At 40.8% G+C, this 19,343-nt stretch overlaps 1 protein-coding gene across 1 annotated transcript; it reads right to left on the bottom strand.

The window, feature by feature from the left end:
* Positions 1-15,301: 15,301 nt before the first annotated feature.
* LOC149844112 (uncharacterized) lies at positions 15,302-18,165 on the bottom strand. Its single transcript, XM_090002064.1, has one exon. The coding sequence runs from the start codon at positions 17,148-17,150 to the stop codon at positions 15,456-15,458; it is 1,695 nt and encodes a 564-aa protein (XP_089858190.1). The 5' UTR covers positions 17,151-18,165; the 3' UTR covers positions 15,302-15,455.
* Positions 18,166-19,343: the final 1,178 nt, after the last annotated feature.

A 19,343-nucleotide genomic window follows, 5' to 3' on the forward strand; every position in this document is an offset into this window, starting at 1 on the left:
CCTGCAGCAAACACACTCCAATATCCCGCTAACTACTACCATGCCTAGCATGGAATCTGTACTCCAAAAATAAGAACACTTTTATTTTCATACATTAAAATCATGCTCAGCATGATCTCTAAACTCCATTAAAGTAGTCCTAGATATCCACAACTAAGTGAGTGTATGAACAGAAAAGTGTTGCATCCAAGAAATTAAATAATATTTGATGTGCTTTCATCACTTACTCACCACAGATATTTATCTGATTTGTATTTTGCTTGTTTATTTTCGCATAGCATTTTAAGCCGCATGTGATGCTTAGCATTAAGCATCGCGCATTTTGCTCTATTATGCACCTGCAATGCACATTACTCTTGTCCGTCAAAGACAAAGATATAAGAAAGTACCAGCCCGGCAGAGCAAACATAACGGTAGGGGGTGGATCCATTTGTCGTTGTTGCTTAAACAAGGGCAGGGTGCGGGAGCCCTCTGCCGACCGAGCAAACACAACGGTAGTGGGGGAGGATCCCCCTGCCGCTAGAAAATACCAGCGGCAGGGGGCTCCCGCCCCTGCTGGTCGAGCAAACAGAACGGCAGGGAGGGCAGATCCTCCTTCCGCCCTTGCTTAAATAAGGGCAGGGGGGCTCCGCCCCCCTGCCAAAAAATACCAGCGGCAGGGGGGGCGGATCCCCTACCGCCCTTGCTTAAACAAGGGTAGGGGGCGGGCCCCCTGCCGAAAAATACCAGCGGCAGGGGGGTCCGCTCTCTGTCAAAAAATAACAACAGTAGGGGGGGCGATCCCCTGTCGCCCTTGCTTAAACAAGGGCAGGAGGTCCAGCCCTCTGTCAAAAAATAACAACGGTAATGGGGGCGGATCCCCTACCAGAAAATACTATCGACAAGGGGGCGGGTCCCTTGTCGACAAGTTAGAAAGAGGGACAGAGGGGAGGCACAGGTACGGGAGGTGAGCTCACCAACGTACTTTCCTGTCGATGGGTCGCCGGAGAGCGGGGGCGGTCGGTGGAAGAGCGGGGGTGGAGATGGCCGGGGCGATCGCCTGAGAGAAGCACAAGGGTGGTCGGTAGAAGAGCAGGTGGAGAGATCACCGGAGCGATTGCCGGATAGCGGGAGGTGGACGGGGCAGTCGCTGGATAGTGGGAGGTGGCCGGGGCTATCACCGGAGCGCGGGTGGGGGCGGTCGGTGGAATAGCGAGTGCGAAGAGGGCCGGGGTGGTCGCTGGAGAGCGGGAGGTGGTCGGGGCAGTCACCGGAGAGCGGGAGGTGGTCAGGGTGAGCGGTACGAATGAGAGAGAGAGAGAGAGAGAGAGAGAGAGAGAGAGAGAGAGAGAGAGAGAGAGAGAGAGAGAGAGAGAGAGAGAGAGAGAGAGCAAACACAATTTCATACCCTAGATGGGCATTTTACATCAAAACTTAGTGACAGATTAGTGATGGAACAATTCCATCACCAACACCGACGCTAATTAGCGACAAAATAATATCTGTCACTATGTTGTCGCTAAGTTCCGACATGTTTTGCGATAGAATAATATTCGTCGCTAAGTAGCGACAGAAATTATTTCATTGCTAATCCCGTAACTAATTTCAATGTTAGGGATGGCTCATTTTCTCTCGCTAATTCATCGCAAAATTGTGATAGATTAATTTCGTCGCTAATTGACGATTTTCTTGTAGTGATAAGCCTCCCGCCAATGGTATAAACAGTTCAATAAAGTAATTTTAAACTTTGGATTCACTGAAAACATTATTGATTAGTGCATATACCTTAAAGCTAGTATGAGTAAGTTCATAATTCTGGTTTTATATGTTGATGATATTTTTCTTATAACTAATTATTTGAGCACACTATATGAGACAAAAGATTTTATTTCATCTCATTTTGACATAAAGGACATGGGTGAAACTGCATATATCCTTGAAATTGAGATCTGTCATAATAGAACATAGGGTGTCCTTGGTCTCTCTCAGAAATCCTATATCCTTAAGGTTTTTAAAAGATATGAGAAAGAGAATTGTTCTCTTGAATTGACAACCATAGTTAAATGATTGTCCTCAAGATGATAATGAAAAGGCTTAGATGGCAAATGTCTCGTATGCTTTAGAATTGAGAGTTTGCAATACACACAGACCTACACATGACCAGATATCACGTTTGATGTGAGAATGCTTGGTAGATATTAATTTAATTCAGGCATTGCACACTAGAAGGCAGCGAAGAAGGTTATGTGATATTTGCAATGAACAAAGGACTATATGTTGATCTACAAAAAGGTTGACCACCTAGAAGTCATTAGATACTCTGATGCGAACTTAGGAGGATCTCTCGACAGTAGAAAGCCCACTACTGGATATATTTTTCTACTGATAGGTGGTGTCATCTTATGGAGAAGAGGAAAACAGTTTATAACTGCAGCTCATACCATGGGGTAAAATTTATTGCTCTATACGAGACTTCATCTCAGGTCATTTAGATAAGAAACTTTAGTATGTGTCTTGGGATTGTAGACTCTATTGGGAAACTACTAAAGATCTTTTTTTATAATAAAATTGTATCCTTCTCGAATAACAACAATATCTCAACCTCATGTTGATAAATAGAGTTGAAGTACTTTATTGTTAAAGAAATGACTGAAAATCATTTAGTGTGTATTGATACAATTGGTACATAAAAAATGACTATGAATCTCCTTACTAAAGGGCTAACACCGGAATTATAATGTAATAGAGATAGGTTTGTTTGATTTTTTCTGATATATGACAATACATTATGGTTATATGTGATCACATTTATGATGCTAAATTGATTCTCTATGGTTTTGTGTATTGTTGATTCTGTATAAAGAATCTCTCATTTGATCATAGAGAATAACATAATAATAATATTGAAGGACCAATAGAATGGGTTAGAGACCAACATGTTCATAAAAGTAATCTTAACATGCTAAAACATTAAAAATGAATAATATTGTAGTGCATGAAAATATGGCATTTCATACATAGGTGTTCATCTTCATAACTCATGATTCATTTTTGTGATTCTGATAGCATGTGAACCCGCATGAAAATTAAATAGAGATAATAGTAAAGAACCTCGATTACGTGGCTTTTTGTGTCAATGGGTCAAGTGAAAGAATGTTGGATATTTCGGATCGAGTCCAACTGTGAGTGAACAAGGTACTCTTAATGAAGTGCATTAGTGGGGAGGGGGTTACATGAATGTGAAGGGTTCACATTCAATATGGCACGTGGAGGGTTTATATACATGAATGTCATGCATGTAACTTCTCACTCTCCTCCCACTATAAATTAAGAGGCATGGTTGCTTGATGAGTGCAATCAAGGTGTTCTCTCTGATTTGGGTTCAAGGGTCCTGCTCACCTTTGATAGGTTGAGGAAAATGTTGAGCACCTGCATCAATGCTCCCTTCGTCCGAATCAACTATGGCGGCTTCTGGTATGTTTTGTTTTTCATTCTAGTTTAAGCCAACACATTCTTGATGATCGGTAATCAACCTAATCCCACAATCTTATTGATATCCTTTTGAAAGATCAGTAGCAGTTTTCTTATTTTTAATAGTTGTCAGTTTGCATATGTTTTCAACCACTTTATTTATTTTATAAACTAGAGTACGAAACAGCTCTTCTAGTTAGAATCTAAAAAACATAGTCAAACTAGGTAGAAGTACATTTTCATATATGAGAGAACTACTTTCTATTCTTAAATCAAGTACATTTCATGATTTTACCCAACTTGAATAACCCTCTTTTTTTTAGAACACCAACTTGAATGACTTTTGGACCACATACGTATACCTTGATTAAGACTTCATTGCAGTTGCTCTTTTTCTTTCTTCCCACCCTTTCATCCCTAAGTTGGGATTAGGTATGACCCTGCACTGTTAAAATACTATAATATAATAAGGGGTTGGCTTTGGCATTCAATAATACCGTCACCATTTATGTTTACATTTCCATAACAATCCATGTGGACCAATGGACACAGCATGGCCAAGTTTATCAACAAAGCAATATGAATTATTAAGGACAGCACCTTGTGAAGGAGAAACGTATATCCAGAAATTTTCAGAAATGTGTAACTTTTCAATTTGTTTGCTTCAACGATACATCTACCAATCCACCACAATCTCTTTGGTTTCGATTAATGCACTTCTCTCAATATCCTTGAAACCTTTGTTCCCAAACTTGTTGGCTTTTTTCATCAGTTGCAGCATTTTTTAAAATATTTTCAATTTCCAAGAACCAACCACTACATTCCCAATACAGAAACCTCACTGGCCCATAGTTTTTCTCCTCTCAAATCAAAGTCATAACATAAAGTATTAAGACAGCCATTATCTCGAGGAGGATTCCACTTCTTGAAAAATGATAAAAATTATGGCCTTTCACTTTGTGTTCTCCATCCACAATGGTTTTTAGGCTTTGTTTGGAAACTCCCACTTGGAGATTAAAAAGTGGATTCCATTCGTTTGGGGTCTCTCTTTAAAATCCATTCAGGATTCCCCAATTCTATGGTAATGATGTTTGGGATGCCGTCATTACTATCATAAATGAACTGAGAAGGCTACCAGAAGAAGGTCACTGGTGAGACCAATGTTGTCAGTATATGTATTGTATGGGCAGAAAATCGATACCCTTCACCCCTGAATGGGCTATTTTTTAATAAATATAAAAAATACCTAAAATTATTTTTCACGTCACATTCTCATTAACAGGTAATATTTTTTAATTATTTTTTTGGCTGATTCAGAACGATTCACTTGAGTATTGGTATCGGCAGATTCACCTGAAACATTGGCCAAGCGATACAGGGCCGAAACCGATACTGACAACAATGGGTGAGAGTCCCAGTGGCGGAGCCAGGGGTGGGAATGGGTGGGCGGTCGCCCACCCCAAAATTAGAAACCGAAAAAAAAAAATTCCAACAAGTGTCAGGTATAATATCAGTAATAGTTTTTTGCATATTATCCAATAATTCTGTTACTTTACCTTATATTTTTACATACATTAGCTTAAAAGAGTCTTTGATTAGCCCATAAATGAATTGATTGGGACCTAAATTCACGCGGGTCTGGACTGTAGTCCGACCTGTATGCAGCCTTAGACTCTCTCTTTCGCCTTCTCTATATGTCGCTCTCCCTCTGCCGCCAAGGCCGAAATAGAACAGGCGAAGACGACCATCTCTCTCTCTGAAACCGATGGCCTGCACCATCAATTTTCGGCGTCTAGATGAAGGGCTGGGAGACCATAACAGCAACAAGCGGAAGAGATCGGCTGCCGACGATGGTGGTCAGCCCCTCGCCATGGAGATCAACGACCACCCATCTTCGAAGAGGGCGGCCCTCCCTTCCACCGAGGACCGGGACAGACCCACCTTCGACAAGCCCACCTACGATGGAGTCATCACCGGGAACTTCTGGCATTGTCCCTAAGACCCGAAGTCTGCCCACCCAACGAAAAACTTCTGGCTCCGCCACTGGGTGAGACCATTAAAAGTGTCACCGGTGTAGCATTTGGTAATTACCACCTCACCCTAATTGTAGCTGAAATGAGGAATTAGAACTGGCAAATGTCATGCCAGTTCTTACTTTTCCCTTTTTTTTTTTACTTCCAAACAGTTTTGGAAGCGGGGATTCCACACTTTCTACTCTGGTGACCTCCGATGGTTACTTACTACTACTGTTCCATTGGAGGATTTTTTTTTTGAAAAATTTCATTCAGGGATTAACCTTTTGACCTTAATCCCAAAAATGGGCCTCATGTTTCTGAAAACTGCCAAACAGAGACTTATTCCTAGCATTATCTATTAATTCAAGTTAAATCTCAGTTAAATTGAATTAAAATCACAACAGTAGCCTCCTTTTCCTATGGAGATAAACAAGTATTTTTCAACATCAAAAAACAATATGGGAAGCTTAAAAATCGGGTTCCCTAAGATGATGTATGTATTTGGCAGTTTTCAGGAAACCTGTGACCCATATCAGAAAATTTAGAAAAGCGAGGCGACACTTTTAGAATTAGGGAAAAAGGTTGCCCCCTATGAAAATTTTCATTTTTTTTTTGTAGTTAACTCTAGTAGCCTATCGTTATTGTTGTTTATTTTTCTCATTAGTGCCAATTATATGAGAAAAATTGCTCCCAGAATTAACAGGATATATATATATATATATATATATATATATATATATATATATATATATATATATATATATATATATATATAGAGAGAGAGAGAGAGAGAGAGAGAGAGAGAGAGAGAGAGAGAGAGATTTCAAAATTTCCCATGGTGAGTGCATATATTATTTAGAATGAGTCTTTGCCATTTTAGAATTTCCTCCACTCTTGAATCTTCTCATACTGGTGAGAATATAAAAAAAATAAGAAATTCCAGAGTTTTCTTCTAAAAAAATGAAATTTCAGAGTTTTGAAATTCATCCTTATCGCTACCCAACTAATTGTTAGGAGAATTGGAAATGAAAGAAATACAAAATTTGGTGGTATCCAAAATTCCAAATTGATCAAGGATGGCGCTTTGACCTATTCCATGAGCAATCAAATAATTGTTCTTAATAAATAACAAAAAAAAATTGACCATACAGGTGGCACTGCTGTGTTGGCATTGAGTGTATATAGATGTGAGCACATAGATCTGGCTCGTCTCCTAAAAGCAAAATCTAACCTTGAATCATGTTTAGCATGTTCTATTTATTATTTATTTTTTCAATCCAACATGATTTGATCAAATTCTAAATCATACTCAATCTTCAAACACATAAATGGTTAGATTTCAAACACATAAATGGTTAGATCTAGAAATGTAAATGGTTCGGATTTGGATTGGATGTGACCAACATCATATTTGGCTAATCGGATGTTGGCTAAATGAATTTGAATTCAGATTCAGATTCAGATTCAGATGGTGATAAACTTACACCAGATCGGCTTTTTTACATGTAAAAGGATTTGGATATCCATTAAATTTGGATATTAGGCTCTTATGCTTGAACCATGATCACAATTTGTTTGTATCATTGCATGTATCCTTCAGGGATTTTTCCAATTTCTGCTATGTTCTTGATTCAAACATAGCATTTTAGTAACCTATATGTGCATCATATAGGTTGCCAACTTCTTTCCTATTGTTTCCTGTTTAAGCAAAAACTAGGGCAAATTTATAGCTAAAAAATTAGGGCAAATTTCCTATTGTTTCTTCTAAGAGCACATCTTATCTTTGAGTTTACAACATCATTAACAAATCATCCTTACGATATAAACAATATTATCCATAATTTGATAAGATCAACATGAACATCACAATTATATAATTAATTATGCTATATCTAAATAAACAACCACAGCAAGTTGGTAAAAAAATAAATTGTCACATTGACAAATCTTTTATACAGGCTACCCTACTGTAATTGCTTGTGGTGGGAAGTTATCGGGCCCTTAACAGGCCAAGCCAAACCAAACCACCATACTGGATCCAATTGTGTCTAGCCCAGAATCAACCAAGATTAGCCCTTAAGCAAGTCTGGATGCAGGTCCAACCAAGTCTTGTACATTTGATGAGACCCTGATTCAACTTTGGTTCAGTCAAAAATTTGAAGCAAAGATGCATTTTCTACTTGCAAAAGTTGCTGGATCTATATCTAATCCAAGAGAGGATCGGGGTGTGATACCTGGATTGGATCAGATCCGATACATTGCCTTGTTTATTTACGTGAGACCCAAAACAAGATTGCCCCAACAGTTCCATGGGAGAGATTTTGTTTAAAATGATTAAAGATGAGTTGTATTAACAAGGGTCCTAGCCTCGGAGTTTCACACCTCTGGTAGGAAAACAGGAGCTACACAGTCATTAAACCATACAGAGTGAGTTAGAAGTAAACTTAACTTTACATCAATTACCAGCCTCCCAGTTAGGGATGGCAGTGGATCGGGTCAGATGTGGGGGACAAGGTCTTCACCCCTGCATTATCTCAAAATTCTGCCCTCCATCCCCGCCTTCATCTCCGCACAGATTTTGATTTTAACCTTCATCCCTGTCTCCATCTCCATTTCATGTCCTCCATCCCCGGTCCAAACGGGGCGGGACACCGTTTCTCCCCGTTCCATTGCCATCCTTAAAGAAGGAGGTTGAATCGTTGAAAGGTCATCATCGCCGACCAGAAGGACAGTGAGAGCTTATCGGAGAAGTCAAAGAATGATAGGGTTGATTTAGCTTTAGGGTTAGAAATTTTATATATATATATATATATATATATATATATATATATATATATATATATATATATATATATATATATATATATATATATATATATATATATATATAAGGGAGCTATATGAAACTTTATTAAATCATTAAAAGTATTTTAATTGTTTTACTAACAGAGATTGGAGAAGGGGCGAGGTGGGGGAAAGCATAAGTCCATCCTCACCTCCATCCCAGGTTTTGATTTTAACCTTCATCCTTGCCTCCATCTCCGTTTCATGTCCACCTGTTTTCCCCCGGCCAACTGCCATCCCTTTCCCAGTTGCAGGTGAACTGCACCTCTTAAGTAGTTATGTCATGAGAGATGCATTAATGACAATCTAAAACTGCACAATGGGTCTATTAAACCAAAGTTGGGGCATATATAAATAACCTCTTTTTTGGACCAAGGAACAACCATTCCAACTTTTGAGAATAAATTCATATCACATAAACATCATACATCTTGGACATCCATGTTCTTTGTATCATGTATAATTCATTAATCTAGCTGGAGAGCATATTTTCTTCAAAACATTACTGACATTCTATCTCTCTTGTCTTTCATTTCAAATTGATTCAAAAAGTCATTCATTTCTTTGGCTTATGCATAACTAAAATATTTGCAGGTTCTTCTTCCTCAAACTTTCAAACATCATAAGGAGACTCTATATTTTATAACATTAACTGACTAAAAAATTGCACATGGGTAGAGTCAGGCTGTTAAGATTATTATTGTAATTTCATTTTTTTTTTTGCAGTCTAAAAAGCATGATTTAAGTGGACGTGCATGCACGTGTGAGACATTACTTTCTAGCTCATGTGTGAACTAAAATAAACAAATTTTGGAAAATGGGGTAGCAGGAAGAGGTCAGCCATGGGGGAGCCAACCCAAGTTAATGAATGTCTAATTAGTTTATTCATTAAATTCTTAATGAGGATTAAATTAATCTGATTGTCTTCATAAAATTTGCAGCCTTTCCTTGGAAGCATCACATGCCTCCCCAACACCACAACTCAATGCATATGCTCCCAACTCTTTAGACCAATTTGTCAGTATCGGAATGGGACCTGTATTGTTTGGCCAAACGATTCAGGTGAATGGCGGATACCGATTCTCAAGTGAATCGTTCTGAATCGGTCAAAAATAATTAAAAAATATTATGTGTCAATCAGAGATGCATGTTAAAACCATTAAATTAATTTTAAGATGTTTTTTATATTTATTAAAAATAGCTGATTCAGGTCAGTATCGTATTGATTCTCTGGAGGCCGATTCAGGTCTATTCACACCCATACTGAAGACACTGCGTTAGACATACATGCGCTATGTCCAAAACACCCACCAAACCTTTCCAATGGCCATCAACTAAGTTATCAAAATCAATCTAAATCGGCCTATTCATATCGAGTCGGGAATCGGCCGCTTAGCCAAACAAAACAGGGGCCACAATTTCGAAATCAGCCGATTTTTTGGTCGATTCGGGCTGATCCTACGCTGAGTTGATTCGCTTAAATTGCTTTAAAAAATATATTTATAAAAATGTAAAATTAAATAAAAATCAATCTTTGAAATGGTCACAAAACAACCAATTTGATTCAATTAATCAGACTGAGTTTATCATTTTCTATGGAAAACCAATTCACTTAGCGAACTGATTTTAACAACATTGTTTTAAACTCACTTGAGGGAACCAAGCATGCAAAAGATTCAGCACCACCCTCTAGATTTCTAGTTTATCTCTACTACCAAAATAATACATAATTTTCACTTTTTCTTTTTATGACCACCAAAATAACATAATACTGGACCAAAGAAGGATGCTAAAATGAATTAGGAAGGAGAGTAAGATAGGGAGCAATGTTGTCAAAATTGATTTTAGAACCCAAACGATTTTCAAAAAGATTCAGAGAATCGGCCAATTCAAGATCAAATCAAATCAGGCCGAATCGGCCGTTTTATTTTATTTTATTTTATTTTTTTGAGATACAAAGAATCATAAAAATAAGAAAATGCCCGATTCATGCCTGATTCAGACCGATTCGTGGCTGAATCAGTCTTTTTTTTTTAATAGTACCCTCATTGGACCACGAAGCGAATCAATTTGGAACTGATTTGATTTGAATCTGATTTTATTTGAATGGGCCGATTCAATATGATTTTGATAACATTGATAGGGAGTATGAGAAGCTAGAAGTGTTAGCTTTGGAGGGCACTTTTAGCACCTCCATTGAAGGGGCAATGTTTTCTCACATGATATGAGCTGCATAAAGAGGGGCATGTAAAGAAGATGAGTAAGACAGTTAGAACAGAGTAAAATAAGCTTCTCTACCTTGAGAAAACGTGCAAATTGCGTGTCTTTCTCCATATGATAAGATTGGTGGAGTTAAAATCCAATAAATGCAATATTAAATGTGGTGAGCAGCAGTATGTATCAAGAAAAATTAATTGATCTCTTTTGCACTCCAAAGCCAGAGAATTCCAGTCTTTAAAACTTCATGTTTTTTCTGCATTTTGCAGAGAATCCTATGAGCTTTCCCGTAGAAGACAAGGTCTATTGTCTTTTCAAGAGGAGTATAGGAAGCATAGGGACAAATATCTGAATTTAAAAAAAAAAACGTGAGAAATTGAGTGGCATGTTGCCGATATCGTCGCAAAAAAAATAGTTTTTATAAAAAATTTACATTTTTTAGATTTTTTCCTTTTAATCTAACTTTTTGCTGATATTTTGAAATGTGAGAAATTGGGCAGCCGATATTATCGCCAGTTTTTATAATTTTATAAAATTGTCCTTCGTAAAAGTTATTATTTTTTTTTTCCCACAAAGGCTATGCTCTTCTGGGTATGGGTAAATAGTAAATGTCAACAAGTTGATGAGACTTTAAAAGTCTGAAACTTGAACATATATATGTTCGTGTTTTTTGCGTTCTAGAACATATATATATATATATATATGTGTGTTTTTGCGTTCTTTTATATATATATGTCTACGATTTTTCTGTGATCTTATATCTCTGTCTTTGTTTTTTTGCGTTCTTCAACATATATATGAATGTGTTTATCTACGTCTCTTATCGCAAGGTCGAAGCTGAGTGCACTTTCCGGTGGGCAGGAGAAACCTCAAGGGTTTTACCAACTGGTGGCTAGACAATTTTGGGGTTGGTGAAGGGAAAGATTTTTCTCTTAAATTATCCTGAAAAAATGTTAGCTTTTATTGGATTTTTAGCAAATTGGTCCCTACCTTATCAGGTTTTGCAAATTAGTCCCCGCCTTTAGGTTAACCTTTGCAAGTTAGTCCCTCATGTTAACATGTCTCTCACTCTTGGCGGAAACTGTTAACTGTTAAGGTCAGGTAAATTGTTGGTTATGCCATCATGGAGGATTATTTTGCAAAAAAGTGAGCACAAAAGACTGTTTGGCCGGGGAAGAAGTCTCCGGCGAAGGAGAGAGGTTGCAGAGGAGGGACTCGGTGAGAGAGTGGGAGGGAGTAAATGGCGAGAGAAAGAATCGCCAAAGAGAGAGGGAGCGATAGAGAGTATCATGGGGGAGGGAGAGAGGTTGTTGGAGAGGGAGTCTCCAGCGAAGGTGAGAGGTCGGAAGGGAGGCACTCGTGAGAGAGGGAGAGGACTAGTTTGCAGCAGGTGGGGACTAATTTGCAAAAACAGATACGTGATGACCAATTTGCAAATAGACGATAAGGAGGGGACCAATTTGCAGAAAACTTTTATTTTTATTTTTATTTTTAATTTAACTGTTTAACTCTTTATTGATATTTCACCAAAATTGCTAAAAAATAAAAAAAAATTAATTTATCACGATAATTTAACTGCAGATATTTACCAAAAAAAAACGTTTGGTAACTTTGGTAGGTATCATGCCAAAAATTTCGCAACAGACAGGCAGCATAGAGGGCAATTTAGGTCAGAGGGTATCTGACCTCCTCCTGGCTCCCAAAGGTTAAGTGGGACGACGACTGTTTTGGCACACTCGGTGCACCCTTTCAAAAAAAACATCTCCCTCATTAATTAGCAGACCAAACACATGCACCTAACCTCCTCTGCTCTTGTCTCAGTTTTTAGGGCACCGAGGTAGAAGCCATGATGGCAAGGTTTGGAAGGCTCAGGTTCAGGACCAACTTGGCTTGGTTGGTTCATCTGGGTCCATACTGGCTGGGTCCTGGGAACAAAGAAGAGCCCATTGTTGCTGGATCACAAGCAAAGCAACAAACATTTTGTAGTAATTCAAAGAATCTGATAACAATAAATTTTTTTTTTTTTGCTTTTGAAAAGGTGGTGAACCAAAATGATGCTAAGGGTACAAAAAGTATGAAGAGTTGTGAAAATCATAATTGTAGTCTCTTACATGATATGAAATGTACAGTATTTGCTCCACTTTTTCATTATAAGAGCTCGTACCTGTTGATAGGCATGCAAGGATTAGGGTTTCTTCACCTGTAGCACCCTGTCATTTTTTTTGTGAAAAAAAATAGAAAAGCCCCACAAGGGCTTCGCTTATCTTGTAAGGGGGGTACTTGTGAGAAGGAATGTCATGAGTTCGAAGCCCAGAAGGGGTCCTTTACCGCAAACTTGAAGCTGGGTGAACGCCTTGGTGGGCAGGGAGGACCTTACAGGTTTTACCAATGAGAGGCTTGTCAATGTAAGGTCGGTAAGTATGGCAAGCTGAGCCAGCGCGGTTAGGTTTCTGCGCTCGGGGCAGTTTCTCTGAGTAAAAATAAAAAAAGCTTCAAGTTTATGAAATTAATCAAAGTTAGCGTGTGTATGTTCTTTAGAGAAAGCAAGCAAATAAGTTCTTGAAAAGTTCTAGGGAAGGAGACCACGTTTACCAAAAAAATTTAGTTCTTGAGATTAATCACATTTAACATGATTTGGATGGGATTTAGAAAAAAAAACTAAAATGAAGTCGAATAAGTTTTTGAAAAGATTAAAAAAATCAGATCCAATCAGGTTGAATGGAATAATTTTCAATTAGGCTATTTTAAAAATTATTTTTTTCAAAAACCATCAAAATGAAAAATTTAAGAAAAAAAATTGAAAAAAAATACCAAAAATGAAGTAAACGATGGCTTGTAGGGTTCAACTCCCACCACCTGTGAGGGTGCCTTTCACTGATAGGCTCCTTGAGAACTTCGGTGTCGATGACCCCACCGGATTTTTCTCATAAAAATAAAAATAAAAATAAAAATAAAAAATAAAAGAAGCTAAATATTGGGATGACTAGACCAGAGCTGTTCCTGCAACAGAACCAGTTGGCCTTGCCCCTCATTGAAGAGTCAAGATCATGACTGCAGAATTGTGCAGAATGGTATCTACCTAAACACCTATGGGAAAACCTCTGCACTGCTTTATTAGGTAAAACTCTGAAAACACTCGCACAGACAATTAATCGTAAATATTCCTGTCATCTTTCACCGGAAAAAAAAAGAAAGGCAAACACTGCGACAGTAGGTTTGTCCGGCTGAGCCAGCGCGATCAGGTCTTAGTGCCAAGTGCAGTTTCTTCGGGTTATAAATTCAGAAAAAAAAAATCCCAATCAGACAGTTTGCAGAGCCACACCTAACAGAATCCACCAACCAAAGGCCTAAGCAGCAACCACAGTAACAGTACTACAGATGGGCCTAGGTCCAGCCCATCAACAGACTGTAATCGGGCCTGAGTGTGATGGGTCTGCTCATCTAAGTACATGGCCAGTTGGGGACAATTAAAGCATCCCTTCCAATTTAAAGTTTTCTCATTCAAAAATGAGGAAGTCCTCTCAAGATCGTGTAGAAAAAGTTACATATACATCAATCAATATTGTAAAGTCATTTTTCTCAAGGACACCCAGATAGAAACAAAAGCCATGCACCATACTCACTACATGCATCCCTCCATGGAACCATTAATCCGAAAGATCAATTTAAGATAGGGATGAAAATGGGTTCGATCCGGAATGGAAGTTTTGCAATTTTGACCGTTTCGCATCTGATTTTAATTGGATCGAATCCCCATGTATTTTGGGGTTCAGGATTCAAACCATTTGCACCCCTACTTTTTTTATAAGAGTTGGTCTCTTAAGGCTTTGTTTGATGGCTTGTCCAAGATTGGACCAAATGAACAAACAGAATGGAATACAACATTGATCCCGTTTGTTCCTTTCTTTTTGTTCAACAAATGTCCTTTGTTTGATGGAAGAAGAATAAACCTTAATTAATGCATGGAAAAAAAACCTAAGAAAAAGAAACCCTAATCAATAAAATCAAACAAAAACTCTAATTTAAGAAAATCCTCACATATGAAAACCTAAAAATGTCTTAAAAGAAATTTGATTTAAACCGAAATAAAAGAAGAAAAGAGAAAACATCGCCCGTAGCCTCGCATCGCCTCGACGACGGCTAGCATCTGTGACCCCAGCACCGATGACCCCCTAGCGGCCAAGGAGAGAGAGAAAAGACCCTTACTCCTCATTTTTTTTCAATGTGTTTCCTGCGTTCTGTTCTTCTTTTTGTAACGGGGGTAGGGGTGTTACAAAAAAAAAACTTTTTAAAGAAGCGGTGAGCGCCAAGTGTCCATTGCATCCAACATTTGTTAAAATCACCCTCTCCCATTTCGGGCTTAGGGATGGTAGTGGACAGGGGGAAAGCGGGGCCCTGCCTCGCCCCGTTTGGACCGGGGATGAAGGGTATGAAATGAGGATGGAGGCGGGGACGAAGGTTAAAATTCATCCCCGTTCAGGGATGGAGGCGGGGATGGACGTACCCTTTTCCCTGCCCCGCCCCATCCCTGCCACTTTTCCCAGTCTCATCCCCGCCCCGCCTCATCCCCGCTTGAACCGGGGATGGAGGACATGAAACGGGGATGAAGGCAGGGGTGGAGGTTAAAATCCATCCCCGTCAGGGATGGAGGTTCTAATCTTGAGGCGGGGCGGGGGTGGAGACCTTGTGTTTTGTATGACCCGAGCACCATCACTGGATCTGCTCCACAAAAATAGACACGAACATGCACATGCACACATACACAGCAACTCTCATGGGGAAATTATCTCTACATTGTATTACCAACTGAACACAGAACAAAGAAGGATAAACAGAGTGCAACAGAAACAAAAAAGAGCAAAATTCTCCATCCGCCGGCTCAATTGAATTTTTTTACAAAAGAAGAGACGCCAGAGCAACGGCGAGTTTTCAGCAGCTCAGAGTTTCGTGAAGGTGGTGCGCCGGATGCACAAAACCCGGCGAGAGCATGCCTCCTGCACCGGCAATTTCCCGGCAAAACCCGCCGGGAAACACAGCCACCGGAGCCTTCTCAGACAATTCTCTCTTGGCAATGGCTTTCGACGAGCATTTTGCCGGTTTCTGATCACCGGCAACCTTCCTAGCATCCATAATTCTCGCCAAGGCGACTGTGGTTTTCTCTCCGGCAGATGCTGAGGCTGTTGTTTTCACACCGGCCACTGCCGCTGCGGCGGCAGCTGCTTTCTGCTTCTGCTTGTCGGCTGCTTCTTCCTCTAGTATGGTGGCCATGACGTTGGCGTAGGCTTTCCGCAGCAGCCTGTAGAGCAGTGCGGCTGACATCCTGGCCTGGTCTCTCACGGCGTCAGCGTCGCGCTCATCGACGAATTCGCAGCGGTCGACGAATCCGGTCGAACGGTCCGGACGGTGCCGGAGGGACAACAGCCGGTAGGTGCATTCTAGCTCCGAGCGGTTGCACCCGCGCCTGAGTCCCAGCAGGGCGTGGTAGTCCACGGGCGCCACCGAGCCCGCCACCGCTGTCCGCTTCATCTCGGCAATCTTTCCTGCAACAGACTTCGAGCTTGCCGCGACGTCGCCGGTAGAGAATTGGCCGCCGCGGCCTGAACGCCGCCAGGCGGGGCCGGGAAGCTTCCGGTCACGGAGGATCGAGTCGTAGAGGAGCTTCAGATGCTCGAGGTCCTGCAGGCACTCGGTGAAGCACCGTACGTACTCGAGCAGCGATGCTCGGGCGGAGAGCGCCCCGATGCACGTGGAGTCGAGCGCGAGCGTGCGGTTGCAGTCGGCGAGCGCCTCCGGAATCCGTCCAGCCGCCCGGTAGGCAGTGGCCCGGAGTCTATAGCAGTCGGCGAGAAAGGCCTGCGGGACGGGACGGCGCGAGCCGTCCAGGATCTTCGATAGGTGGCGGATCGCCTCCGCCGGGATCCCGGCGTCGAGAGCCGCCAGGGAGGCGGCGCGGCGCCGGAGGAGGAACTTCACGTTCGCGAGGAGCTGCGCGGCCCCCTCGAGCTCCGCCCCAGCGTCGTCGCCGGGGGCGGCAAAGACGTCGGCGGCGGAGAGGACGCTGTCGCGGCGGGACGCCTCGGAGGCGAGGCGCTTCCCGGCCTGGAGGAGGAGGAGGGAGTCCTCCAGGAGGCCGAGGTGGGAGAGCGCCTGGCCGAGGATGAGGTATCGCCAATGCTGCTGCTGGTGGCGACGGATACTTCGCGGCCTGTTTCTGGAGAGGATGCGGTCCTTGAGGTCGGAGACAGATAAGCAGCGGGTGAGTACCACGGAGGAGGCGGAATTGGCCAGAGGGAGGAGGTTGAGGTTCTCTCGGGAGAGCGAATCGGAGGAGGAGGTCGAGTTGTCGGAGAACCGGGCGGCGGAAGGGATATCGTCCAGGAAGAGGTTGGCGATATCTCGGTAGCGGCGGAGGCGGAGGAGGGCGGTAGCCTTGAGGTGGAGCGCCGCCTCCGATCGTGGGCAGAGCTCGATGGCCTCGTCGAGAAGGCTCAGCGCGGCCTGCTTCTGAGCTTGGTCGTGGCTCGCCAAGAGCACTCGCGCTTCCTTCACGTGTCTCTCCGCCACCTGCACACAATCAAAAGTATTTGACGAGTTCTTAGAAACCCTCTGCATATTCGAGCACATGACGACCCCGATATGCAACTTTCCGGTGACGGATTAGCCGGAAACCATTAGAGCGCATAGAACTGCCTATACGTACGCTCGAGCGCATAGGATCAGCTCTCGCTAAACGTTCTCGTCTTTTCACTCTATAAAAAACAAGGAAAACCATAGCATTCATAGGTAAAACTAAATAAACTCACAGCCAAAGAAGGAGTTTCACGAAAAAACACGTACGAAATGGAAGGAAGAGAAGGGGGATAACGTACGAGAGAGACTGAATGTGAAAGAGAACAAGAAAATTTTGTTTGTCGAACAGAAATCAGAAAAATTGTACGATTTATTGGCTTTTCTTCTTCAGAAAGATTTGCCAAAAGAGAATCCCAATAGGGAAAACGAGTCAAGAAGATGGGACGAAAGAGAATGCAGGAAAAAAGCTTGGATTTGCTTCGCTTCAAAATTTTGAAAATAAAAAAGAAAACCGAACAAAAAAAGGATCAAAGATCAGAAAACAACGAGTTCCTCCATTAGAGTTGCAGAGGAGAAATCTCGACACAATGAAATGGAATAGCAAGCGAAACTCGAAGAGCTAAATGGTGGGGAAAGGAAAAGAGAGGAAGAGGACCTTGCGGTTGGTCATCCACCAGTGGCGCCTAAGGGACAGAGAAGGAGACGAACAAGGCGACATTGTCATTTTTTCCCCACCCAACAACCACCACCACTTCATTTCCTCCACTTTCTTCCGCCACCTTCACCACCACCACCGCCACCAAAACCAACCCCACCACCTCCAACCCTACTAAATCCCATCCACTCTATCCCCTGAAACAAACACCCCATGTCCTTTTCCACGAAGAACAAGAAGGAAAAGAAAATTGAGAAAACAGAGGAAGGTAAAGAAAGAATGCTTCAACTCCGAATCTTATAGGAAAGAAAGAGGAAAAAAAAAGTTTTGACTCGTGGGCTCAGCTTATGCAACAAGCAAAGGGATGGAAAACCCTTCTCCAATCCTTCCCTTTCTTTGCTGCCAGAGATTCTCTCTCTCTCTCTCACACATAGTGGAAAAAGAGAACGTGTATATATATATATATATATATATATATATATATATATATATATATATTTGAAAACTCAAAAGAGAGCAGGGATGGAGGAGTAGGTGACCGGAGGAACCGGTAAGAGGACCGGTGGACTACCCACCCCAAGAACAGAGGGTCACGGGTTCCTCCCCGTTTCAAGGTTTCCAGCTTTTCTTCAACTACTCCCTTCCACACTCGCAGCCTACATCGAACAGATCGGATATGGTCTGATATTCGATTCGAGTACTACATGTTATTTTCAGATATGCGAATCTTTTTTAAGTAAAATCTAAATATACAGTAAGATCTGATCAATTGAATTACTTTCTAGGTTAGATTCAGATAAGTATTTTATTCAGATCAGAAATCGATCTTAATAAAAATCAGACCCATTGCATTTTTCACGTGTAAATAGCTTTTTTCTTCTACTTTGTCAGGATCCAGTATTCCCACATGTATTTTGGATTCAGATTCAACCTTACTTCTTCAGATCTGATTTAGATTTGGATCTGGAATCAGATCTACTGTTTGAATTTTAGATTTAGATTCAAATTTGACAAGATTGGGCCCCGAATTTGACCTGTTTGCTACTTCACCCCCTTCAAATCAGAGTGTGTTTCTTTATAATTTGTTTGTGTTTTTTGCTATATGGTATGTTATTGTGTTTAGCTGCTCAAAATTTTTGTAAATATTTAAATATACAAAATTACATTTCTTGATCCAATTAAGATGATCCAATAGTAGATTTTCAAAAAAAAATGGACCATGCCTAATATATCTGCATTTGCAAAAAATCATATGAAAATCTTTATATTTTGCTGGTTTTACATATTTTACTTTCACTATATATATATATATATATATATATATATAGTCACTAAAATATGAGAACTAGAAATATAGGCATTTTCAACATTTTTTTTGCAAATCCAACTATGTGGTTGTGCTTGACATTATGATTTTGCGAAGAATCAACCATTGGATCGTGTATTTTTTATGAAAAAATATTATTTTTGAATGATTGAATATTTATAAAGATTATGAGCCATTGGTTTTATAGCCTTAAAAAAATCTAGTTTATGTATCAAAATCGGATGATTCAAGAGGGGATTTTATAAAATCTGGGATGTAGATCACA

The sequence above is a fragment of the Nuphar pumila genome, chromosome 3, assembly GCF_984573655.1.
Source record: "Nuphar pumila chromosome 3, dmNupPumi1.hap1.1, whole genome shotgun sequence".
In the NCBI taxonomy this organism is placed as follows: domain Eukaryota; kingdom Viridiplantae; phylum Streptophyta; class Magnoliopsida; order Nymphaeales; family Nymphaeaceae; genus Nuphar; species Nuphar pumila.